Raw genomic sequence first — 25,589 nt, forward strand, 5'->3', positions numbered from 1 at the left:
GACATAACTTATACTAATGAACTTGTATGTTTGAATAATATTTGAAACTTATATGTGTTATAATATTATTTTACAAATATCATCGTGACAGATCTTACATGATAACAAGATGGTCAGAATATGTTAAAAATTATTGATGATAAGTAAGTATTTTCATTATATTTTTAAATAATATTATTACTAATTCATATTTATAGTCTTTTTTTTATTATTTTAAAATATTAAATAATTTTTTTAATATAGTTTTACTCTCCATGATCATAGTATATCTGTATACATCACATATCAAAATTTAAAGAACGTCTCGGCATTTCTAGATATACACATGGAAACACGTAGACCAATAAATTAAATATTTATATTATATGAAATTTTTGATAAACATTTTAATATTATTGAGATTGTATAATAAAATTTATATTAATTTTTTTTGATATTGCTGCAAAAGAAATATACTTGGAGCCAGGACACGAGGCTAGTTTAAGATAGCATAGAACTTGTGTTGTTAAAAATAATACAATGAATTATTATATAAATGGATAAAGAAAGAGAGAAAGTCATCATATGTACCAATTGAGGTTTAAGATGCTTGGCATAAAATTTGGAGTGAAGAAAAATGGGGGAAAAAATCAGAGACAACTCAAAAAAAATAAAAATAGTGAGGTCAATAGCCCAAGTACGGGAGTTACAAAACACACAGCTAGATCATACTCTATTCTAGAGCATACTATACAACTAATGAGTTTAAAATAAATTTATATAAGTACTTCTTTATTATTATCAATGAACTTATTTTAATTTATAAATACATTTATTTATGCAGGAAGAAATTTTACAACGATGACCGATTACTAGAAGTTATTCGTAGGATGCATCAACGAAAGGATGACACTTTTGTTAATACTTGATCACAGGCTATTGACGTAAGTATCTAAATTTTATTACCTCTTAAATTTAATAATAACTAGCTTTATTATTTGTATATTAGATATTAGTAAAATTTTATTTTACATGGGATGATATGACTGCTAGAGTTATATTATTAGTAAATATTATTTTGATCAGTGTTAATATTGTAATTGTGCGGAGAATGAAGAATAAGTTTCTATAGATATTAAGTTGTATTAGATTATATAAAGTCATGTTAAAATAATGACTTATTTAAAATTTTCTTTGCTAATTTAGTAATCGAGTTTAAATTTAATTATTAAATATTAAGATGTAGTCATGCTAAAATAGTAGCTGATTTAAAATTTTTATCGCTAAATTAGCTATTGAATATTCAATTGTCAAATAATCATTTTCTTGTAGTGTTCCTCTACAAAATAATATCAAATCAATAATATATATTCAAAGAGTCTAAACGTTAACAAGTCATTCGATTGGAATGGGCCAATCGTGTAGGATCGCGAGCATATTAGAAGGGGTTGAATAATGGATTCAATTTTTACTTTAAGATTATAGAAAATAATAAATTAAATGCAGTGGAAATAAACGGAGTAAATTGCAGCAAAAATAATTTAAAATAAATATAGCAACAATTAAGAATATAAAATGAAGAGTGGTATTGCCTATGGATCTTGAAATATCATAGCATTTTGAGCAGCGTAACAATGAGAAGATTTCGAGTGTGATGTTATAGAACAAGAGTCTTAGTTTTTTTTTTTTTTTTTTTTTGATAATCTAGGTATCCAACTTTTTGAATTAACTAATTCTCGAGGTGATCAGTCTGATTTCATGAAAATTTTTCATCAACCACCAAGATAAATCTAGAAAGCACCAAGTGGCTCGATAATCGCAATTGGAATAAGAGTCCTAGTCTTCTTTTTTTTAAGATGGTTGATTGCTGACGTGACACTTTTCTAGTAGCTTGAAAATTCTTCTGGTCATTATCTAGACCATGCTAATACAACTGCTAATTCAATTCACTTGAAGTTCGGATATGGCTGATGTTGCGACCTCCGATCACTTACGAGTGCTCAGAGGTTGGTCAAACTTATCCTTTGACCACCTTTATTGGATTGCCTAGATATGAACTTCAGGTTGTCTGAAAGTCTTTCAGTCACCCAGATCGACAAGTCGCCTGGACTTGTTTAGGGTGCTTGGAAGTCTGATCAAATTGGATCTCATGCTCAACTTGATCTGATCTTGATCACAACTTTAGGTCACTTGAACCTCTTTCGATTGCTTAGAATCTCAAGTCAACTTGACCTGCTTCCTGCACCACAAAGTTAGTCTACAAGTATATATTTTTTGACAATAACGGTTACTCACTTTGACTTTGAAATACAAGGTGGTTTCTCCATCAAGTTTGTGCCTAGCTATTAAGACTACCTTCAACCCTAGAAACTTGAAGTACTCCTTACTACTTTCTGTGTTATAAAGTTTCTTATAGCTTACTTGTCTGGTACCTACGACTTAGCTTGCTAAGTGTCCGGTGCAACTACCTGCTGACCAATCAAGCTTCCGTTGCTTGATGTCTGATCACCTTGACCTAAATAATCTTTTGTTTCTTGCCATGTGTCCGGTCCAGCTGCTTATCGACCCATTGGAACTTCAACTACTTCTAATGTATGGTCACCTGATCCATTAGAGTTTGATCACCTGACCTGCTTGCCAGATGTCTGATCTCCCTAATCCATCTAGATTTCTCTTACCTAGTATCTAGTCACCTGATTCACTAGGGTTGCTTGATGTCTGATTATCTGATCCATCAAGACTTTCGCTGTCTAATATCTAATCACCTAACCCACCGAGACTTTTCTTCTGTTTGACTTTTTGTCACCATACCTATAAATTTTTCTTGTCAAATTTTTTACCCTTGCACGGTTGACACACATATTAGATCTATAAAATGATCTAATTTTAAACTTTCTTGTCTAACAAATTGATATGATACTCCCTATACCAACAAATCGATCTAGATAGAGTAGTTAATTTTGATAGGTTAATAAGGCCAATCAATCTGGTCAATCTAATCAAGTCGGAGGAGCTAGCTTTGTCCAAATGGTCTAATCTTACTAAGTGGGTTGGTTAGGTCCATTGAAGTACATCATGCAGGTAAAATGAATTTAAAAATTTATTTACTAAGAGATTTTTATTTAAAAAGGAAAAAAAATTAACAAATAACGCATATGTAACATGAGTGGAAAAATAAGCTGCAAGAAGATTCTACAACACTTGTTGGATTGGAGGGTTCACCAAAGAGGTGTAAAGCACGTAAACACTACTAAATAAAATCATGGCAACTTTCATTTATTCTAAGGTAAAAAGTTCATACTGTCTCCACGGATGGATGTGGTGTTTAAAATATTATATATATTTAATTTCCATTTTATTCTCAAAAATTTCTAAGCATTAGAGATTGGCTTAATCAGATTTATCAATGTTAAGTTTTCCATCGGCCTCAGAACGAAGGCATGCATATGTGCGATCGAGACATAGCTGAGTTGATTACGCTCTCAGATTTAGAAGAAAATTTCTGCAAATACATCATAGTTAGGCAACACCCTCCTGCGTCGATAACTTGAATATCTTCTCGATTTACCTCCTCACAGACAATGGCTTAATCAGATTTATCAATGTTAATTTGCTTTCTACTTTTTTTCAGAACGAAGGCATGCATCTGACATGTATCCTTCCAAACTATTAGTTTATAAATGCATGATGATCGGTTCGAGTTAGTCGCTGGTTGTTGAACTCCGGCCACCTCACTCCGGCAAACTTGCATTTTCTGACATTTTTACGTAGCATGGATTGATATCGTCACCTTGCTGCCATTGACCAAATCCCAGCTTCTTACCTTTGGAGGATCAAAGAAGGATCGATTAAACAATAAAGAAAAGACCATTGTGATAATTAACTGAATATGATGAGCGCATTTATTTAATCGTCGTTGCCAGGACAGTTATGAAATCCTTGTTGCAATTGAAGAATCGTAGGACGACTGAGACATGCAGGTGAGTGAGTGAAAGCTTCTTCTCACCAGCTTTCATCTCTCTGATTACGTACTCTCTTCTTTATACCAACACCTTCCTCTCTTGCTTTGCTTATTGCACACGTCCCCCTTGCTTTCCTCTTATCCTTGCCTTTCTCTTTTCTTTACTCCTTTTTCTTGGGTCCAAGTGCTTAGGTGGTTGTTTGTTCTCCCACCCTCCCTAATTACCTCCCATACTTGACTCCCAAGTGAGTCCCCCTGTCCCTTTCTTTCTCCTTGGCCTCACTCTGCATCACCTTTGTCACCCTTGTGCATCTCCTTTTTACTCCTCCCTCTCTCTCCAAGCCTTCAACCCGCTGCAGCTTTCTGTGCCAAAGTGGATGCCTCCTGCTCTTGCAATCTCAGGTGCGTGGGCCTTCCACATGATTGTGTTCCCTTGCGTTGCTAGTTACAGTCTAATGAGTTACTTGAGCATTGGTCTTTGTTTAACTTTTCTGGATGCATCTCCTTTGCTAAATTCTTTTCATCTCTTTCTTACCTTTGCAAGCATTTTGATTCAGCTAATTCGACGGGTAACTATGCCTTTCAAGATTGTTTCAGCATGGAACAAAAGAAGAAGAAGCAAATCTCAGGATCATTTGGACCCTTGTATGTGATCTAGTTCATATCTCATGCAACAACAATGACTCTTTTCAGCTCTTGGTTCACTAGTAAGGAACTGTTTTGCAGGGATATACAAGCCTCTAGATCATTGGCAGCTTAAAGGGCAAACACCCTCTTATAAAAGGCACAACCGCTCATCTGTGTTCACTCTGAAGGAGATGGAGGATGCAACATGTATGTTTAGCGAAGAGAACTTGCTCGGCAAGGGAGGATTTGGTAGGGTATACAAGGGTACTCTCAAGAATGGCGAGGTTAGTATTTCCAGAAAAGATTGCCTGAAAGTGATTCAAATGCCCTTAGTAGGAATTTATGGACTCGCTACATAACTTAAGGGTGTGATTGATGATGTCTGAACTTAATATTTGTTTAGACTTTCAATATCTTGGCATTCCACTATTGCATTTGTTTGTCTCTCATGAAGATTGTAGCGATCAAGAAGATGGACTTACCTCCCTGTAAACAAGCAGACGGCGAACGCGAGTTTCGAGTAGAAGTTGACATCTTGAGCAGGCTTGAACATCCAAACTTAGTCACACTGATTGGGTATTGTGCTGATGGAAGGGATAGGTTCCTGGTATATGAGTACATGCCAAATGGAAATCTTCAAGATTATTTAAATGGTCGGTATATCAGTGAATTTCTTATAAACATAACTTGGAATTGAATGTGCCATCTTTATCGTGATTGCTAATCCAGGAATTAGGGAAGCAAAGATGGATTGGCCTTTGAGGCTAAAAGTAGCACTTGGAGCAGCAAGGGCTCTGGCATACCTTCATTCAAGCTCTGCTGTTGGTATTCCTGTTTTACACAGAGACTTCAAATCTACCAATATTCTCTTGACTCAACACTTTGAGGCCAAGGTAATGAAAGAAACTGAACATCTGAGATTAAAGTTTCCATACAGTCACTGGTGAATTGGTGATAACTGGATACAGATTTCTGATTTTGGCCTGGCTAAACTAATGCCAAATGGTGAGGACATATATGCAACTACAAAGCTCCTTGGCACTTTCGGTTACTTCGATCCTGAGTATGCATTGGTAAGCATCTACTTCCTGACTCAAAAGCAGAAACGATACAAAAAGATCAGTTTCACAATTTGGAATGTACCATCAATAATTGACTTTGTTCAGATATCTTAAAATTTCAGTCTCTTGATGGAGTAGACTACAAGTATGAACTAGCCTTTCCCCCATCTTTTATATAATTTGCTCTCTAATTTTGGCAGACAGGAAAACTCACCCTTCAGAGTGATGTCTATGCATACGGTGTGGTTTTGCTTGAGCTATTAACAGGTCGAAGAGCAATAGAATTGAACCAGGGCCCTGGAGATCAAAATCTTTTATTGCAGGTAAAAGATTTCATATCTAGTATCACATTCATTCAAATAAATATCTTTTTTTGCTGAAGTGCAGTCCTTTGAGCGAATCAAAGTTTCTATTTCAGGTTCGACATCTACTAAATGACCGTAAAAAGCTTCGTAAAGTTGTAGATCCTGACATGGCTAAAGGCTCATATACCATGGTTTCTGTTTCCATGTTTGCAAATCTTGCTTCACGCTGTGTTAGATTGGAAAGCAGTGGAAGGCCATCAATGGCAGAGTGCGTGAAGGAACTTCAACTCATTATTTGTGCCAATATGAGAGTATAAAGTATCTGTCAAAGAACCCAGAGGAATTATTTGTTTGATAAGCATCCAATGGAGCATTTCAATTTGTTTCACAGTTACCACAAACAATTAAAAAAGCCTCTGTGAATATTGCAGCATAATGTTTTGGCTGTCAGTAATATCCTTCTGTGATTATGTAGATCAACAAAGATCAAGTAAGCAAAATTCTTACAAATCTAAATAACAATGATGAGGTTTCATGCACTTGTTACTCTCCTACGAAATGATATCTGTATCATTTTTTACAAAATGTATACTTCAGAACCATCATTTTTTGCCAATGGATGAACTGATTGGATGGATAAGAAATAAGAATGGATGGATGAATAAATAAATGGAAGGATTAAATCAGCTAGAAGTTTATTGTGAAGTGGTTTGAATTAAGAAGGATTCTTTTACCACTGTTGCATGCCTTTCAGTTTTGATCTGCATGGCTAAAGTTTAAAGAGTTGGCAAAACAATTTTGTGGACATCACTGAGCATTTACCACAAAAATGATGATAGGAATAACAGGCATTTATTCAATGATTAAGACAAAGAATTCTTCATGAGAGTTGCTAGCAATACATCACTCCACATGTCGACAGGTCCAGGCAAGCACCAATGCAAGCAGTCATTCGGTCTTCCTTCAGCTTTCTTCGTCCAATGTCCCTCAGGATGACCATCAGCCCTCATCATAATAGCTTTTGTGATATCAAGAACCCCAAACTTGACCTTGCCTTCCCTGTGATCCTCTCTCACTCTTGCAATTTCCTCCCTTTGTATGTTCCTAATTTCCCATGCGACATCAGTCAGCCTTATCTGGCTCTCATCCAAGGGACTAGTCCTGTTGCAGTACCCTCCGTCAAACCATGACCCGTTCTGAAAGTGTGAAGGTGTGTAGGTCCTCAAGAAGGTGGTAAGCCCTTCACACTCCTTGCAGCTGCTTATGAAGTGGAGGCCTGTTCTAAGCACCCTTCTGATGGCATAAGTAACTTCATAACGAGTTAAGTTTTCCTCCAAGCAGTTAATACAGCCGATGAGCTTTCCTCCATCATACAAGTGGACTGCTCTGAAGAACCAGTTGCCACCTGAGAGAACAGCATAGTCCACGCCAGGAAGCTTCTCTGTCCAATTCCTGCTCGCCTTGTCCAAGTGGATGTCATACGAGGCTACTGTTCCATTTTCGATCCTGGGTATCGTCTCCACAATGTACTCCGTCCACAACACCATGAGGGTGAAATTATGCTCCGGGAAGTTCCATGTCACGCATTTGTCGAGTGCATCCCTGAAAGTGATGCTTGGAATCTCTGCCTGCCATGGAGTAATTGCATGGATTAGAATTTCGCATTTTATAAGCTTGTTTGGGAATTCCTTGGAGCATGCATTACCTGGGACAAGAGACACAGCAGAGATTCAACGTGATCTCGAGCCAGCGAATCGCCGATAATAGCCATCTTCTTCCCCTTAACCATGCCCAAAAATGTCTCCGGCTCGAACCTCGGTATGTCGCAGCCCTCCGGTTGCCATCTCCAGTAGACGTAGCTCTGATCCTTGCCATACTTGCCGCAGTTTTTTATATCCGGCAGCGTTGGGCATGTGGTGTTGGTGTATATCGAACCCCGGGGCTCTTCCACCCACTTGCCTTGGGATGTGTCGCACACCTCTGCGATGTCACCTTCACAAAGTAAACAAAGAAGCCTCATCGTCCATTCTAATTCTCCAACATTCGATTACAAATTAGCGCCATGTATAAATTGGTTACCAGAAGAAAGATCTGGGGAGGTGGCCGTATCGGTGTCGTTAGCAGGCAGAGAACTGCCTTGTTTTAGGCCTGCGCTATGCTTGACCGCAACAGTAATGCTGAATCTAGTTGAGGAATCCATGACGAAGAGAACGAGGATGGTGGAGATCACCATGAGCCACAAGAAAGGGGCGACCTTCTTCTGGATCACACTCCATTCGAGGTTGCTGTAGGGGAGCTTTGGGATGTAGGAGGAGAGAGCAGGAACCATGCTGCAGTAGCTAGGACATGTCACGGGAGCTAGCCAAGTTATGCAGGGTATAAAAAGAGAGGCCATGCACAACCACCCTTACCTCAGTTGCTTGATCAACCAACTTATCTTCCCTTGGTAGGTCAACGGATGTGGGAATTGCAGAAACTTGTTTGACTTTTGGTTCGTCCAATCCTGGTCAAACTGGGTTACTGCTTTTGGTGGTAGGTATTCTGGTTGTGGAATTGGCACTTGGGCACTAATGTCAAGGGCTATTGGTCATTACAAAATACAACAATACTTGCAGATTTCACCAACCAACCAAGAGGTTTGTTTTAGTGCCTTTTTTATGGACTAAAAAAAATTTATCTGCATATATTTCTTGATGTTATAAAGTTATCATTAATTTTTGATAAAAAATTTAATTGAAAACCAAAAGAGTTGGATGAAAGAGACTTTCATTATATATGAATTTTAATATTATATTAAGAGTCTTATAGTTTTATTATTGATTTATATTGCATCACATGTATTAATATTGTGAATATGTACATAAGGAGAGACTCTCACATACATGGGTATGCAATGGATGTAAATATATGACTTGAATTATACTGACCTAAGTTGACTATTGTGTGAGCATGACTTGCACATCAAATGTCGGACCAATCAAGAAAATTTGTCCAAATGAATGAACCAATATTTTACTACTCCAATCAATTTTGTTACCTACTCAATTGCATAATGGATGCATTAACCGATGTTAATGGCATATCTATAACCTCCCGGGAAAATGGTCGACTACAACTAGCATTTTGATCCGGGAGAGTAAAAGCACTAAATGGCCATTAATCAGTCATTTAACGTTGCCTAAGGTCGGTGCTCCTATAAAAGAGGAGGTCATGATCTTCAGCAAGGGGAGTATAAGCAAATTATATTCATTCACCTTCATTCCCCTAAATTTTTTTCTCTTTGATGTTCTTTTTAGCTTGGTAGAACCTGTGATAGCATTCGGGTATAATTTTAGTTCATCGCGACTGACCTGTGCTTAGTAATGATTGCAGTCCACCATTGTTTCCTAGGAAACAAATGTCCATCGTGATATATAAGTACCGTCAGAGGGGACGAATCTATTTTAAAGAAACTACATCACACATACCTTAGCACTCGGTGACTTGACAACTCAACCTCACTCGGCTAACTTAACATCTTGGCCTTGGTAGCTCGGCCAAGGCAACTTGGACTCGGCCAGCTGGGCTGACTGGCCTTGACACTCTATGACTTGACACTCGACCTCATCGCTCAACTAACTCAACACTCAACCAAATTAGTTGGACCATACAAGGAAGCGACCCACTCAAAATCAACCATTCACCTGGATAACCAAGCAGTACAGAGCTTGATAGCGTAAGATTATCAACTCAGGTCATCTTAATAAATAAGAATGAATTTTGATTTTATAAGTTCAAATTCAATAAATTTCTCTTATATCTTCATCAAAGATTGTCCAACAATCTTAAAACAGGTTCTGTTCTATTGAGATAGCCATGGAAGTGGTTGAGGTGCAACAAACTCAACGCATGACCGCCCCCTCCGCTTTGATTGAAAATATTTCAATCACCATGGGGAAAGGCCAGAGAAGTTCAGTGGGTTGAACTTGAAGCGGTGGTAGCAGAAGATGCTCTTCTACCTGATCACATTGAATCTGACTCGGTTCTTGACCGAGGAACCTCCTAAGCCAACTGAGGATGCGACTGATGTCTAGACCATCAGTCCAATGAGACATTGACTCATTCTGAGTTCCTATACCGAAACTACATCCTCAACTGCCTTGCCGACTCACTATATATTGTGTATAACACAAAAAGAACAGCTAAGGAGCCGTGGGAGTCCCTAGATAAGAAGTACAATATGGAGGATTTGAGGGCCAAGAAGTTCATCATGGGCCGATTCCTTGACTATAAGAGGGTTGACTCCAAGATGGTGATTAGCCAAGTCCAGGAGCTTCAAGTGATCCTACACGAGATTTACTCAAAAGGCATGGTTCTAAATGAAACCTTCCAGATGGCTATTATAATTGAGAAGATGCCTCTTGGCTGGAAGGACTTCAAGAACTATCTGAAGCATAAGCGAAAGGAAATGACTTTCATGTTGGAAAGTGATCTCCAAAGTTACTCAGAAGTAGTAAGATCTTCTGAAGGACCTCAATGAAAAGAGACAATTACATTTGAGATTGACTTTATCTTGCAAAACTATACTTGAAAACTTGTGGATCTTCCTCAAGGTAGTAAACCACTACGGTGACAATGAGAAGGCCTTGATTACTTTGATACGTATTCTCCGGTATCAAGAATAACTTTCATTAGAGTGTTGTTGGCGATTGTCACTCTATAGAATCTGGAAATACATCAGATGGATGTAAAGATAGTCTTTCTAAATGGGAATTTAGAAGAGAAAATCTATATGGAGCAATCTAAAAAGTTTTATATGCTAAGATAGAAAAATAAGGTGTGTAGATTAGTGAAGTCATTATATGGCTTAAAATAAGCATCAAAGTAGGCATGAGAAGTTTGATAATGCCATGGAGAAAAGAGCTCGATTCAAACAATTTGTCTACTAGTCCTTGGAAAAATACGACTCGAGGCCCCTATACTTCATTTATTTGTATTTATCGTGGGTTTTCGATAAAATCTATAAATTCTAATTTGAAGCCCTATCGTGACACCTAGTTAAGGGCTTTTCAGTAGGCTAGGACATATTAACTATAATGTGTTGCATATATTAATTAACATGCAAAATATATCTATATTCCATCTTCATCCGAAACACAAATGTAAAACTTGTGTTGAAGCTAAAATAACAAGGTCATCCTTTCAACATGTTGAAAGAAGCAATGAGCCACTTAACCTAATTTACACCAATGTGTGCGACCTAAAGGGTACACCGATACATGGTGGAAATAAGTACTTCATCACTTTTGTTGATAATAACACAAAATTTTATTTTGTGTATCTTCTCAAAAGTAAGAATAAAGCTATAGAGAAATTTATTTTCTATAAGAATAAGATTGAAAACTAATTTAATAAAAAGATTAAAGTGGTTTGAAGTAACCAAGACGGTGAATATGTATCACCGTTCATTGAGTTGTGTGTTGAACATGGGATCAAATACGAAACAATAACTCCCTATACTCCTCAGCAAAATGAAGTTGCTGAGCGAAAAAATCATACTTTGAAAGAGATGACGAATGATCTTCTATTGAGCTCTGAACTACTAGAGCACATGTGGGAGGAAGCTGTGTTAGCAGCTAATTACCTTTTGAATAGGTGCCCCAAAAGACAATAGTTAAGAGTCCTTATGAGTTGTGAAACAGAAGACAATTATCCTATAAATACTTGCGAATATAAGAGTGTGTAGCCAAAGTTTTGGTGTATGATCCAAAAAGGATCAAGATATGACAAAAAAACTGTTAATTGCATATTTATTGGATATGCACATAACAACAGTATCTATAGGTTCTTTATGTATGAATCTCAAATACCAAAGACACACAAGAATTCAATTATAAAATTGAGAAGTACCTTGTTCTTCTACTATGTGTTTCCGTATAAGACCCGAGAGGATGCTAGTTCCTCAAAACGGGCATATGAAACACAAGAAGATGAAGATATGATGAACCAGTTGAGGTTGAGCTCAGACGAAGTAAAAGAGCTTGGGTGGAAAATCCTTCAGAACGGATTTTATCACTTTCATGTTGGAAGGTGATCTCCAAAGTTACTCAGAAGTAGTAAGTCTAAGTGAATGAACAAATATTTTGTCACTCGAATCAATTTTGCTACCTGCTCAATTGCATAGCGGGTGCATTAATAGATATTAATGACATATTAGTAACCTTCCAGGTGAAATAGCTAACTACCATTAGCATTTTGATTCGAGAGAGTAAAAGTAGTTAACTGGTTATTTAACGTTGCCTAAGATCGGAGCTCCCATAAAAGAGGAGGTCATAATCTTGAGCAAGGGGAGTGCAAGCAAATATCTCCATCAACCTACATTAATCCTCTAAATTTTTTCTCTCTACTATGCTTTTTCGCTTGACAAAACCCTTGATAGTATTCAGGTACAATTTTAATTCACCGCGACCAACCTATACTTGGTGGTGATCACGGCTCGTCGTTGTATCCTAGGAAATAGGCATCCATCGTGACATCTAAGCACTACCGGAGTGGACAAATCTATTTTAAGGAAAATGCATCACACAAGCCTCGGCACTCAGTGACTTAGCAATTCGGCCTTACTTAGCTAACTCGATAGCTCGGCCAAGGTAGCGGCCTCAACACTCGATGACTCGACGCTCAACTTCAGAACTTAGCTGACTCAGTATTTGACTTCGACACTCGACTGACTCAATACTCGACCTCGACACTCAACTAATTCGACACTCAACTAAGTCAGCTTGACAACTCGACAACTTGGTACAAGGCAGTGACTCACTCAGACTCATCACTCACCTCGATAATCAAGTAATGCAGAGTTTGACAGTATGAGATTATCAACTTAGATCATCTTAACAGATAAGGTTAAATTTTAATTTTGTAATTTTAAATTCAATAAATTTTCTATATTGTCCAATAACTTGAAGATTGTTTGTGTGACATTTGTCAATCAAGGAAATTGATCATTACTCGTGACCGAACCTCATAGTCAAACTGCTCTACACAACCAAATCACTGCAAGAAAACATAGTTTCAGAGATAAAATATTCTATCTCTGAAAATCATTTTTCTGTCTCTAAATAATATTTTAAGACAAAATATTCTGTCTCAAAAATCTATTACTGAAAGCCCCGTGGCTAATTTTGAGACAGAAATATTTTGTCTCTAATTTTAAAAATAGAATAAAAATTTATTTATAAATCAATTTTTAATTTACCAAATGAAATTAATTTTAAATATAAATTCGGTCTCTAATTTTGTATTAAATCCGTCTTTATCTAATATTTCTGTCATTAAGCTTTCTTTTTGCAATACTAAATTGAAAGAAGAAGACACACACGAACGAGTGTCACATTGCTCCTGAATGTTTGAAGTAGTGTTTTCGCTAATGGATCCTCGTCTAATGGTTGGATCTGCTACTAGAGTATCCAGCTCCCTCCTTTCTCGTTCTGCTAATCGGCCCAGGCAGATTGACGAGAATGTGGCTTAGCTGACCAAAAAGGAATGCCTCAGATCCACTCGAAGGCACCAAGCCTATCTTCGCCTATCCTATGCATTATTCGTATATTTCTCATCTATATATTAGATTATAATAAACAATCATACATTTCAAATAAATTAGAAATATTTAAAATAATTAATTTCTAGCTTTGTCGAGATTCGATCCCAATCCACCTCAATAAGTCTGCTTTATCGTAATCAACTTAACTATGCCCCAGAAGCAAGTGAATATAACTCAATTAGCTAGTTTTGTAGTATCTTAGTAGTAATAATTTATAATTTTTCATAATAAAGAAAAATAAATTAATTTTATTAAAGTGAAATAAATTAATAATTTCATAATAAATTCATCACAACTTATATAAAATCTAAATCAAATTTTATTTTTATTTTAAAAATCATCTCTAATTTATATAATTTGAAATAGATTTATTTCTGTCTCAAAATTTTAAACAGATTTATTAATAAAAATTATATAGTTTTAAATTTTGTTTGTAATTAGTATTTATTTTTGTTTAAAAATTTTTATTTATAATTTTGTTTCAAATTTATTTTAACTTCCATCTCAAATTTCTTATCGTACATTATATTTTAAAGTGAAATAGAAATATTTTCATAGTAAATTCATCTTTGATTTATCTAAATTTGAAACATATTTTAATTCTATCTTAAATTTTTATTAAATTTTAAATAGATATTTTGACACAAATTATACAGTTTTAAATTTCATTTATAATTTGTATTTATTTTTATTTATATATAATTTTGTGTCCAATTTATTTTAAATTTTATCTTAATTTTTTTCTAAACATTATATTTTATTAAAGTAAAATAGATTAGTAATTTTATAGCAAATCGGTCCCTAATTTATTTAAATCTGAAATATATTTTAATTCTGTTTTAAATTTTTATTAAATTTTAGATGGATATTTTGACAGAAATCATACGGTCATAAATTCTTTTTATAATTCATATTTATTTTTGTTTATAAAAATTTATATATAATTTTGTATCAAATTTATTTTAAATTTCATCTCATTTTTTTTTCAAATGTTATATTTTATTAAAGTGAAATGGATTAATAATTTTTTAGCAAATCCGTCTCTAATTTATCTAAATCTGAAATAAATTTTAATTCAATCTTAAATTTTTATTAAATTTTAAACGGATGTTTTGAAAGAAATTATACGGTCTCAAATTGTATTTATAATTTATATTTATTTTTGTTTATAAAAATTTATATATAATTTTGTATCAAATTTTTTTTTAAATTATATTTTAATTTTTTTCCAAATGTTATATTTTATTAAAGTGAAATGGATTAGTAATTTTATAGCAAATTAGTCTCTAATTTATCTAAATCTGAAACAGATTTTAATTCCGTCTTAAAGTTTTATTAAATTTTAAACAGATATTTTGACAGAAATTATACGGTCTCAAATTTCGTTTATAATTCATATTTATTTTTATTTATAAAAATTTATATATAATTTCGTATCAAATTTATTTTAAATTCTGTCTCAATTTTTTTAAATATTATATTTTATTAAAGTGAAATAAATTAGTTATTTTGTAGCTAATCCGTTTTTAATTTATCTAAATCTGAAACAGATTTTAATTTCTTCTTAAATTTTTATTAAATTTTAAACGGATATTTTGACAGAAATCATACGGTCTCAAATTTTGTTTATAATTCATATTTATTTTTGTTTATAAAAATTTATATATAATTTCGTATCAAATTTATTTTAAATTCCGTCTCAATTTTTTTTTCAAATGTTATATTTTATTGAAATGAAACAGATTAATAATTTTGTAGCAAATCCATCTCTAATTTATCTAACTCTAAAATAAATTTTAATTCTGTCTTAAAAATCTGTTTCTGAAGCTCTGTTGCAGTATTAAACCTTTCGTTCAACAAGATATTACTATATAAATATATTGATTGGTTGTTGCATAGCATATCTGAATGCATTAAATAGTTGTGCTAACTTCAGAAGAAATAGACCCTAGTTTTCCACATATATAGCTGACAGATCGAGTTTGGTTGTGCAGAAAGAATAGTAGAGCATAAAGTTGTTATGGGTAGACTTGAAATCGGAAAATTGATATAATAAATTCAAAGGGATATAACCTATTCGATATTTTTCTAAACCGCGTGAGAAATTTTTAATATTATCCATTTATTTAACTTTTTCAAATTTTAAAAACACATATCTTAACATAATAAATTCAAAGGGATATAGTTTATTCGGTATTTTTCTGAACTACGTGAAAATTTTTCAATATTATCTATTTTACTTTTAAATTTTTAAAAACACATATTATATTCCCGTTATACTCTCCCGTTACACATATTTTTAAAAACACATATTTTTAAAAACACATATTATTTCAAAAACACATAATAAAGTACTCTTTGAATTTGATAATATAAATTAAGAACGATAAACTTTTGAACTGATTGAGATAAATTTAAAGACACACGCACATAGACCCATGAAATAATTATATAGAATGAAGGGAGGAGTACAAGTGATGCATCTTTTTAAATTATGAAAATTGAGTATACAAATCATTTAATCATGAAAAATAAAGTACTTTGTCTTTATTAAATATAGCTTTTATTAATGAATTATCATAAAATTTTGAATAACAGTGCATCAAGTTAGAGCCATCAAGGTGGTTTCATCGAATCATTTTAAATTTTATACATACGAAGGCAATTAAGATGATTTAATCCAAACCACTTTCATGCGTCAAAACATATTAAAATATAAAGGTAAGATCATAATTGGAACTATTTTTTTTAAGGTCTCCAGGGTAATTTAGCCAAACCACTATGTAAAATAACTTATTTAAAAAAATTAAATCAATATTTTGATTTTTTTAAAAAAAAATTAACATTCGTATTTTGAATATTTAAAAAAGGAGATGGAAGGAAATACCTCCCTTAAAATAAATAAAATAAGTGAATCATCAAGGTTCAAACTAGTAGGGGTAAGTGAGTGATAAAGTTAGGCGGACCAGTTGTGGTTGACAGGCTATGCGGGTCCATGGAACTGATCAATCGATCCAACCATTGGCGTACCCAAGTGGAGACGAGGAGGTACGACCGTCCCCTCGATTTTTTTTTTTTTAAAATTAATCTTATATGTATAATATATATTTTTATAAAATAATGCTAATTAAAATTAAAATATATTTGATTCATATATATATTTTTACTTATTTTTTAAAAATAGTTTTAAACTTTCATCGTCCATTGATTGATTCACCATCATTCATTATCGAAAAATTGAAATTGAACGCATATTTAAAAAGCTTTCAACCTAAGTTATCTATTGATATCATTTTTGTAAAAAAATCTCATGACTTTAAACGACTCCATCAGTCTTCTTCTCTCATCGGAGTTGCATGATGTATTTTTTATCATCGTTGTGGATTCTTATTGTTATAGATTCGATTTCAGTATCTATAATGTGATTTTATTTTTGAATTTAAATTTATTTTTAATTTTTTAAATTTTAAAATTTTGAATTGTAAAATTGACCTGCGTTAATATTTAAAATTTTCAAAAATTTTAATTTATATTTATTAAATATTTTCGAGTTTTGAGAATGGAATAATTCGATTTTAAAAATATAAATATATTATAATTGTGAAATATAATTTTTAACAATTATTATGTATAATTATAAAGTAAAATTTAAAATTTTAAAAAATTTAGTTTGAATTCGTCCCTCTAAATAAAAATTCTGACTAAGCCCTTAAATCCAATTGAATGTATCCATTGGATTAGATATGACGAATGAGTTGCAGTGTTTGAGTTGTACCGGAATCGGACATTTCTAAATAAATTTGATTTTCAATTCGATAATAGTTCATTTATATTTAACATAAAATATATAAAATAAATAATATTTCTGAATAATTTATAAATAAATATTTTTTTTAAAAAAAACCTTAGATTTAACAATGAAATTAACGAAAAAAAAATGAGGTTCGTAACTAATTAGAGACCAATTTCAAAAGTCGTTTTTTTTTTATCTCGGTCCTCTGTTCTTTTCACCTCCCTCACGCAGCGAAACCTATTTTTTCCTCAGCTGAGCACCCGCGCCCCCATCATCGTCGCCGCTGCAATCGTCGTTCACTACCGTCCTGCAATCGTTGTTCACCGCTGTTGCTCTGCTGCAATCGTTGTTCAGCACTTCCAATTTCTTCCCGTATCTCACGCGACAAAACTTTAATTTTTTCAGCACAACACTCACGCCACAACCGAAACAGACCCACTCACCGCCGCCACTACAACCCTAGTTCACCTCTATAGGTAAATACCTTTTTTAATTTCAATTTTGAAGCAAATCTGTGATACAATTATGCTTTTTATCTTGTTTGAGAGTGCTTTAAATTGGTGAAATTTGCAACTTCATGCTTGAGTTCATGAGTGCAAAAGATTAGAGTCATGCTAATTTCTTTAATGCAAGAGTTGATACTCATCCAGGTCAAATGATTGCATATATTTGTAACTTGTCCCTTGCACTTGTGTATTTACTGTATGATCTTTGCATGTGTTTATTTTTTTTTCCAAGACAAATAGACTCAACAATAACAATTGAAAATAGGAAACAAAGCTCATTCATATGCATGTGAGGATTTAGTTGGATCATTTTAGTTGTTTTTCATTTCATTCAATATTTGTGCTAAAGTGGTTAGATTAATTTTTAAAATAAAATTAACTAATTTGATTTTTTTTATCTTTGATTCAATTGATGACTAAATTTATGTTCTGTGCAGAATATATTATCAAAGTTAGGAACCAAAGCATGTTTTTCAATCTGTAAGTCATTATCTTTTTGTCTCGTATGTGTTTAGATTGTGATTCAAATTAGTAACCCAGAGAACTACTTGGGGTATATAACTAACAAATTGTTGTACAAGTTGCATATCCCTTATCTATTCTCATTTGATTAAAACAAGTCATTACTATGAACTTAAAAAAGAAAAATGGATGACAAGAATTTAAAAGTTTTAGGCAGTTGACAGTGGATGTATTTCGAGTGCAATCACGTAAGTATTTTGTATAGTGCATTTCATCTTCACTATTTCATTACTTTTACTTTGCATGTGTTTGTTTCTATTTGGTGTTTCTATTTTGAAAATAGTTTGTGGTTTAACATTTACAATCAGGTTAGTTAGCTGAGTTGCATCAGAATGAAATAACTAATAAAGGTTTAAAGGTTTGTTACACAGTAGACAAAGAAAATAAACTGACATTGTGTAGTTGGGTGAAAGAAATCAAAACATTAAAAATATAAAGATAAGATCATGATTAGAACTAATTGTTCCTAAGAATAAATAGATGCTATTAAGGCCTCCAAAAGTAATTTAGCCAAACCACCTTATAAAATAACTTATTTTAACTTTAGAAAGGTAAATAGATATTTTGGCCTTTAAAAAAATTTAACATTCACAACAATAAAGATATTTTGAATATTCAAAAATGAGATGGATGAAAATGTCTCACTATTTCAAAACTAAAATTAAAATAAATAAAATAAGTGAATCAGATAATAAGTTCTATTAGGTCATACAAGCAAGTCAAGCTGAGCAAGTTAAATGGGCAAATCAAGCAGCACAAACCAAGTAGATTGGGGGTGGGGGGGGGGGGCGGCAAGTCAAGAGCAGATTAGATGTGCCAATTGGACAAGCAAATAAGGTGGATTGAGCAAGTCAGTTCTGCGAAGTTTAACTAAACAAGTCATATGTCATATGAGCCAAGTATACTGACCATGTTAGGTAGACTTTCAAGTTAGTAGAGCTAGGCGAGCGAGTGAATCAGGCAGACCAGTTAGAGTTGATGGGCTATGCAGGTCGATAGAACTGGTGGGTCGATCCAACTGAGTGTATTGATTGGATTAGATATGCCAGATTGGTTAGAATGTTTTGAGTTGAATGGATCGGAAAAGCAAAGTGAACCACTCAAGTGAGGTGGACTAGTTGGATCAGATGAGTTGTTCGAGTCAGTTTGAATACTGTTTAAGTTGAGCAGGGTGATTGGGACATGTTGATCAATCGTGTTGATTTTGCCATGTCAATTAATTGAGCCATGCTGACCAATCAGGCAGGTCTTTGGTCTCTTTATATCACACTGCTGAAGCAAGTCAAGTTGCTCACTTGCATCCTCAACAGTGGTCGATCAATTGCCTAAATGTCGCTTGCAGCATCATCAAATCACCATTCCTCCTTAGTGAGTTCTACTTGCTTCTGGTATTTACATGTGGTAATCCGCCATATCTGACTGAAGGGGAGCATATGCCTTTGAGCACTGATGAGCCTTGGCCGATCCAAAGCCACATAATTATTTCTGTGTAATTCCAATTCAGACAAATCGGCTTCACTTTCTGCAGAAGGTAGTCTTCTCCCAATGTCTAAAGCACTTGATCTTAGCTGTTGTTTGTCAGCACATCTGCTAAAGTATGCACATTCCAAGACAGTTTTTCATGTGTATCAACTTCATGCTTCATGTCGTCTTGCAGCCACAAAATGGCTTCCATGGGACAAACTTTTCTCTGTATGCTTCCATACCAACCTGATAGTAAGAGGAAGGATTATGCCGTGCTAAGTGGAGCAATTTCAAAGTCCTAGGGAGTTGGGGACTGTGTAATGCAAACCGAGCATTATAGGATTTGTCAGGCTTACCCAAACCAAGACTGTGTAATGCAAACCGTTATGCTTTACCAGTATTAGAGACATTGAGATCTTCATTTAGCCTAAATGCATATCCTAAATTTTGAACTCTGAATCCTACACCCTAAATGCTATATCCTAAATCTTAAATCTTAAAAAAAATTATACTAGGTGCTCTTGAAGTATACATAAGGTATGTAACATATCAAATCCTTTTATATATATATATATATATATATTTTAGAGGAGTTGCTTTTAGATGGCTTTGTATCCTCTTATATAGGGTATTGCTGACCTGCCTTCCAAGTTCCTTTTGCATTGGTAGATAATGATGGCAGTAATTAAAAGGTCAGAAAAGTGTTATGAAACGGAAGATCATGCGCTACACGACTAGATGGTGGTGTATGATGATTGAACAACGGACTTTGCCAGAATCCATTTAATACAGCAGCAGTAGGTAGAACAATTTTTTGAAGCAAGGTTGATAGGTAAGATGGCAGCTTTCCAACTTAAGCCTCGGAAACCGTGGACAACATTTTAAGCTCGATGCCCAAAGCTCTATCCCGATGAAGGATTTATTGTACTCAGATTTTATTTCCGCAACTCAAATTGTATAGGCAACTTCCTCTCTGCTGAACAGAACCCTTAAAGCAGACACCAAGTCTCCGAAGCATGATGCAACAATGACACCAATAAAGAACACCATCATGCCCATATAGACATCCAGTTTCCCTTCATCCGCAGGAACACTCCGCATCCGCAAGACTTTTTCTGATGTGTGTGGGATCGAAGTGAAGGGTGGTCGTAGACTAATGAGCTGATTCATAGGATTCCTCACTTGGAGAAAGGTGAGTGGTGGGAAATGGTGCATGATAGGAAAGCAGTCTTTGGCTCTGCACTTTGAGCAAAAGGAAAGCATGTGTGCGGATTGGATGCTTCATTATGTCAACCACAATATCAAGTGCGTGCAAGTTTGGGGCTGCTGCAGACGGGGCACTTGGCTGGAAATGCATTCTGTGTGGATGTGCTTCAAATAGTCATATTGGGACAAGTTTAAAAAAGACCTCTTAAATGATAACATGAGCAGCTAGAGAGGTCCCAGACCTCATCCTTAACCTTTTTAAAGTGGGTGCAGGGACCCTCTTAATTCTTGGTAGATGCATACTCTCTTTTTTGCTGATGTTGTTGTGTTATTGGTCCCAGTTTGATTTGCAGCGTTAGACATGGTCATGAATGGTTCTTGTTCTTGATCAGCAGAAGCTGCTCGGGAAACAAACCAGGATTGTTGTCTTCTTTCTCGATGAGCTGTACAATTGGTTGGATGTATTGGAGTTTAGTCTGAGTTGGAAGCTATGTCCTTGTCTGTTTTCTTGGTTCTGTACCTAGCGTTCTTTCTCGTGATGGAGCATTTAGTGTACACTGATGTGGTTTGTCGTACATCCATGGAACAACAACTACTCGGTCTTGGGTCGAGGCCAAAGCAAGGAGCAGAGAGTAAAGCTGCTCTGTGCTTTAAAGATACGCCCCTTTGCTTGGCACGTGAGCCATATTCCTGCTGGTACTATACATTTTTACGTGAAAATTTCCAGGCTTTTATTCTACTGAAATGCCTGATTTTAGAATTTTTAATTTCTATTTTATCTTTTAATGATACCAAAGTGTGCCGTAGGTTATTACCAAACCGTTGTATTTGTTGGAATCTGATAGGATACTAAGTCTCCTGCGTCTGAATTGCCTGCTAAAACAGTCATTTCTTGTGTGACACAAGATGTTGCCATCACTCACCAATCTAGAACACTGCTGGAAATTATTGAGCCATGACTCTCATGTCATGTCATGTCCTGTCCCTATGGTAGAAGAGTAGTGAATGCTACTCATGTTGAAACTGTGCATTGATCTTATGGATGGAAACATTGTTGGAATTCAAGTTTCGCTCCAGTAAATGGATGGAATTTGTCACCTAACTTGCTCTCTGTCAATTGATTCTTGATTACTTTCTTAGCTACTCACTAACAGCCACGTCTGAAAGTGAACGACAAGATATCATGTCCAGAAGAGATGCATTCTTTTTTATTGAATAAGAATAACTCAACATTGAAAAGGTCTTATTAACCTTTGTACAAGACAAATAGTGGCCTTAGCTATAAACCTCAGCCTGAAGTTGGATAAATAGGCATCTTTCTCCAGGTTGGAACATGCATGTTTCAATAATTCATGCATGATGCTTACAATCACTCAGTTTTATATATATCAAAGAACAACAGGATCGATCATGAACAAGTTGCCAGCCAGCTTCGTGAATGACATCTCTACAAACTACACAAGCAATAACTACTTGACCACAATGGCAGATCCCCCTCCATTGAGGATCTCAAACACTTTGCTATTGCATCCTGAATAAATAAATAGCAAAGTGTCATAAATTAAAGAACAAGAGAAGGAAAAAATGTCCTCCCACTCTAGCTGCTGATTAGGCACATTGTTGCAGACCAGCATCCTAATCACTTGGCTAACATCCCCTCACTTTGAAAAATGATGAGGAACCTGCAACACTCAAAACGTACTTCCCTACACCATAAGAAGCATCCGGTCTTACTTTCTAAAGCCTTAACCAAAAAAAGGGCAGTATATATAGATATATTTGGTTTCTATAAGCACTCCTTCCCACTATCCACTCAAGCAATTGTTGTTCAGTTTCCTTCTTTTGTTAGGTGAAGAAGAAGAGGAAGAGATCCTTTGCCCCATGTCAATTGAAGTGGCTACTCTAAGGTTTGGAAGTATCATAGAAGGTCTCTTTGAGCTATTGGTGATAACATTCTCCATTGACTGATAGCAATCGGCAATCCCCTCCTACAAATAAGAGAAATGCAACACAACAGACTTTGTAAGTTAGATACCGTTCTTCAGCATCTTCAACACAAGAACTTACCTCTGTCAATCCAGAGCACCAAGAAGCTGCAGCTTCAGGGTTAATAGAATCCAGACCCACAATCTCATCAGTTGCGCGGATTATGGCTGCAGCAGCAAGTGATGATGGGCAGTGACTCAGGAACCTTACATCTGTTACGCCACATGTTTCAGATTAGTAATGAAAATAGATTTCCTTATCATCCATACTTAGTAAGATCATAACTATGGAACCTTTCATCGTTGCAAGTGTAATTTCAGTGGCTAGCGCAACCAAATATTGTGCATGTTTTCCTACCGAGCCGATCTTGTGAACAAAGAAGCTTATGAAAGTGAAAGGTGTGACGGATCGGAGCCTCCAATTCAATGCAGTCAGCACAAGAAGCTCCATTCGGAGAATTGTTCGAGGCTCAAAAACAAACTTCGCACCCTCAACCTGAACTCATTTAAAGAATGGCAGATCAAGTATCTATAAAGGTAAAATACATAGCAAAGAATTAGAGTCTGAATCTGATTACCTGCAAGTCTAACAGAGATGGAAGAAAGGTTTCATCCATCTTCGCAGCTAGAGAGAGGCATGCCACTGATAAAAGTTGCAATGCCCATTCATTTTGCTGCACATGTAGAATCATCATATACGAGGTTATGCACATTTATCTCCAAAAGAAACTAACAACACACAGTTCCATGGTAATAGTCCTAGAAAGGCTGTTCTGAAATCTAAATCTTCATCTTCTTCTATAGTCTCATGTTTCATGTCTTAGATAAAGTAGACCCCTTATAACCAAATGATCACTTTCAATCTACCAAATCTTAGTGGTACACAAAAGAGGGCAAAGAACATACAAATTGAAGCCAAGAGGATCCTCTTTGATTTGCCTCCATATAAGAGAACCATCAAATTTTCTCTTTGTATGAATAGGACAAACGAAATCCTCTTGTCCCCAAAATAGTTTACGGCGAAGCCCTAAACTTCGATCATAAAACTCAACTCACCGGTAAACGATGACAAGAGAGGACACGATCCATGTAGTTTACGGCAAGATACGCCGTCAGTGGACGGAAGCAGTAGTATGCCTGCACCTGAAATAGAAAACACAGGCTCAATCTAGCAAGCAACGGCCCGAGAAATCCATCACGCGCCAGAGGGAAACAGAGGGGAAACCCTGAGGATCCAGGCGACGGCCTCTTGGCGCGCGGCCGAGTCGAGCGAGTTGGACCGGAATCGGTCAGGGTAGTCGCGGCCGGGCGAGTAGTCAGCGGCGCACTCGATGAAGTCGGCGATGGACTCGTCCGAGCCGTCGGGAAACTCCGCAGGAAGCGACGCCGCGGCCGCGGCGCCGCTCTCACACAGCGTGCCCTCGGCGAGCTGGCTGGCGTCCTCGCTGCACAGAAGGTCGCAGCAAGCGGTGGCGGTGTGGTCCGGAAGAGTGAGCGGCATGGGCACCTCATGGCTCCCCCACCATCATGGAGCGCTCCAACCCCACCGAGGAAGAGGAAGAGGAAGATGATGATGATGATTGAAGGAGGCGATTCTGTTTGTTCGTATATAAAATGGCGAGGATGGTCGAGGAGGGAGGAGGGAGGGAGGGAATGGAAAGGGATGGGGTGAGTGACTCATCATCTTTTGTTATGATTTTGGTATGTTAGCCATTGCTTTCCTAATTAATATGATTTTTATTTCCTTTTTCTTTTTTTTTAATAAAGAAAGAAGATTATATTTTGATTAAAATAAATAAATAAAAGTTTTATTTATTTGAAAAAAATACAAATATAAATTATTAGAGGATTGAAGTCAACGAGTGGTTTATATTTGAGGAACTGTAATGATTGTGGAAGGAATTTATTGAAAAATTTAGGGTGAATTTGATTTGATTTTCTATCTTTGATAAAGACATATTTTTACTACAAGTATTCAATTCAGGTGCAATTAAGTATTAATACAAGGTCTTCTTTAAATGATTCAGATAAAAAATATCAAAATCTCATGTCAATAAAAGGTTCCTAAATATAAGTCAAGCATTCACATGATAAAAAATAGAAGAAGAGCAACAATGCAATCGGTAAAATTACTATTGTATAATTTTATGATCATAAATTTAAATCTATGAAAATAATCTTTTGCTGTACTAACCAATTTAATCATGGCACCAGGAGCTATAACAAGCATCTAAATTTAAGACTCCTAAATATAAATCAAAGTATTGAGATGTCAAAATTATAAGAGGGAATATTTGATTTTGTGATAAATTTAATCCTTATCATATCAATAATCATTTACAATGAAAGATAAAGTTGTGTCTGATAAATATAGTAACATAATTTGAGTTTTTTTAAAGATTTTGTATTGGTTGAAGTTTCATAAATGGAACTATTTTTTATTAAGATGATAAAAAAAAGTCAATTTCATCTAAATATATCCTTGTTAATTGAAAATTATTAAAAGGCATCTTAATAAAAAATTTTGAATCAGGAACTTTGAAAATATTTAATTATAAATATATAAAATAAAGTAAAAAATATAAATTACTTTATACT

General features: G+C 35.0%; 3 protein-coding genes across 4 annotated transcripts; 1 reads left to right on the forward strand and 2 right to left on the reverse strand.

Annotated features, from left to right (window-relative positions):
• Positions 1–4,281: 4,281 nt before the first annotated feature.
• LOC141842147 (putative serine/threonine-protein kinase PBL28) lies at positions 4,282–6,294 on the forward strand. Of its 2 annotated transcripts, none has more exons than XM_074730367.1 (8): positions 4,282–4,342; positions 4,498–4,585; positions 4,653–4,851; positions 5,022–5,220; positions 5,297–5,460; positions 5,536–5,640; positions 5,829–5,951; positions 6,047–6,294. In XM_074730367.1, exons 1-8 carry the CDS (start codon positions 4,318–4,320, stop codon positions 6,248–6,250), a joined length of 1,107 nt encoding a protein of 368 aa, XP_074586468.1. In that variant the 5' UTR covers positions 4,282–4,317; the 3' UTR covers positions 6,251–6,294. The 2 variants fall into 2 exon arrangements, with proteins under 2 accessions (XP_074586468.1, XP_074586467.1); XM_074730366.1 differs by having other exon boundaries at positions 4,667–4,851.
• A 461-nt stretch (positions 6,295–6,755) lies between these two features.
• LOC141842260 (xyloglucan O-acetyltransferase 3-like) lies at positions 6,756–8,266 on the reverse strand. Its single transcript, XM_074730475.1, has 3 exons — positions 8,013–8,266; positions 7,639–7,925; positions 6,756–7,561 (listed from the first exon to the last, which is right to left on the reverse strand). Exons 1-3 carry the CDS (start codon positions 8,260–8,262, stop codon positions 6,797–6,799), a joined length of 1,302 nt encoding a protein of 433 aa, XP_074586576.1. The 5' UTR covers positions 8,263–8,266; the 3' UTR covers positions 6,756–6,796.
• Positions 8,267–22,414: 14,148 nt separating this feature from the next.
• LOC141839232 (cyclin-D2-1-like) lies at positions 22,415–24,620 on the reverse strand. Its single transcript, XM_074726934.1, has 6 exons — positions 24,217–24,620; positions 24,048–24,134; positions 23,570–23,665; positions 23,286–23,487; positions 23,074–23,204; positions 22,415–22,994 (listed from the first exon to the last, which is right to left on the reverse strand). Exons 1-6 carry the CDS (start codon positions 24,490–24,492, stop codon positions 22,812–22,814), a joined length of 975 nt encoding a protein of 324 aa, XP_074583035.1. The 5' UTR covers positions 24,493–24,620; the 3' UTR covers positions 22,415–22,811.
• Between the last annotated feature and the right edge of the window lie 969 nt (positions 24,621–25,589).

Source organism: Curcuma longa, chromosome 11 (genome assembly GCF_044706935.1).
Source record: "Curcuma longa cultivar G26 ecotype Majalengka, Jawa Barat chromosome 11, ITB_CL_G26_1.1, whole genome shotgun sequence".
Classification (NCBI taxonomy): domain Eukaryota; kingdom Viridiplantae; phylum Streptophyta; class Magnoliopsida; order Zingiberales; family Zingiberaceae; genus Curcuma; species Curcuma longa.

Bases quoted from the DNA above. Each gene is read 5' to 3' on its own strand.
- LOC141842147 (XM_074730367.1), top strand. From the start codon at position 4,318: ATGCCTCCTGCTCTTGCAATCTCAG. The intron at 4,586-4,652 runs GTATGTGATCTA...TTCACTAGTAAG, and splicing joins TCAGGATCATTTGGACCCTT to GAACTGTTTTGCAGGGATAT. The intron at 5,461-5,535 runs GTAATGAAAGAA...AACTGGATACAG, and splicing joins CTCAACACTTTGAGGCCAAG to ATTTCTGATTTTGGCCTGGC.
- LOC141842260 (XM_074730475.1), bottom strand. From the start codon at position 8,262: ATGGTTCCTGCTCTCTCCTCCTACATCCCAAAGCTCCCCTACAGCAAC. The intron at 7,926-8,012 runs GTAACCAATTTA...TACTTTGTGAAG, and splicing joins CTCCCCAGATCTTTCTTCTG to GTGACATCGCAGAGGTGTGC. The intron at 7,562-7,638 runs GTAATGCATGCT...ACTCCATGGCAG, and splicing joins TGCTGTGTCTCTTGTCCCAG to GCAGAGATTCCAAGCATCAC.
- LOC141839232 (XM_074726934.1), bottom strand. From the start codon at position 24,492: ATGCCGCTCACTCTTCCGGACCACACCGCCACCGCTTGCTGCGACCTT. The intron at 23,666-24,047 runs GTGAGTTGAGTT...CTACATGTGCAG, and splicing joins TCTCTTGTCATCGTTTACCG to CAAAATGAATGGGCATTGCA. The intron at 22,995-23,073 runs GTAAGTTCTTGT...TCTTATTTGTAG, and splicing joins GGTGCTCTGGATTGACAGAG to GAGGGGATTGCCGATTGCTA.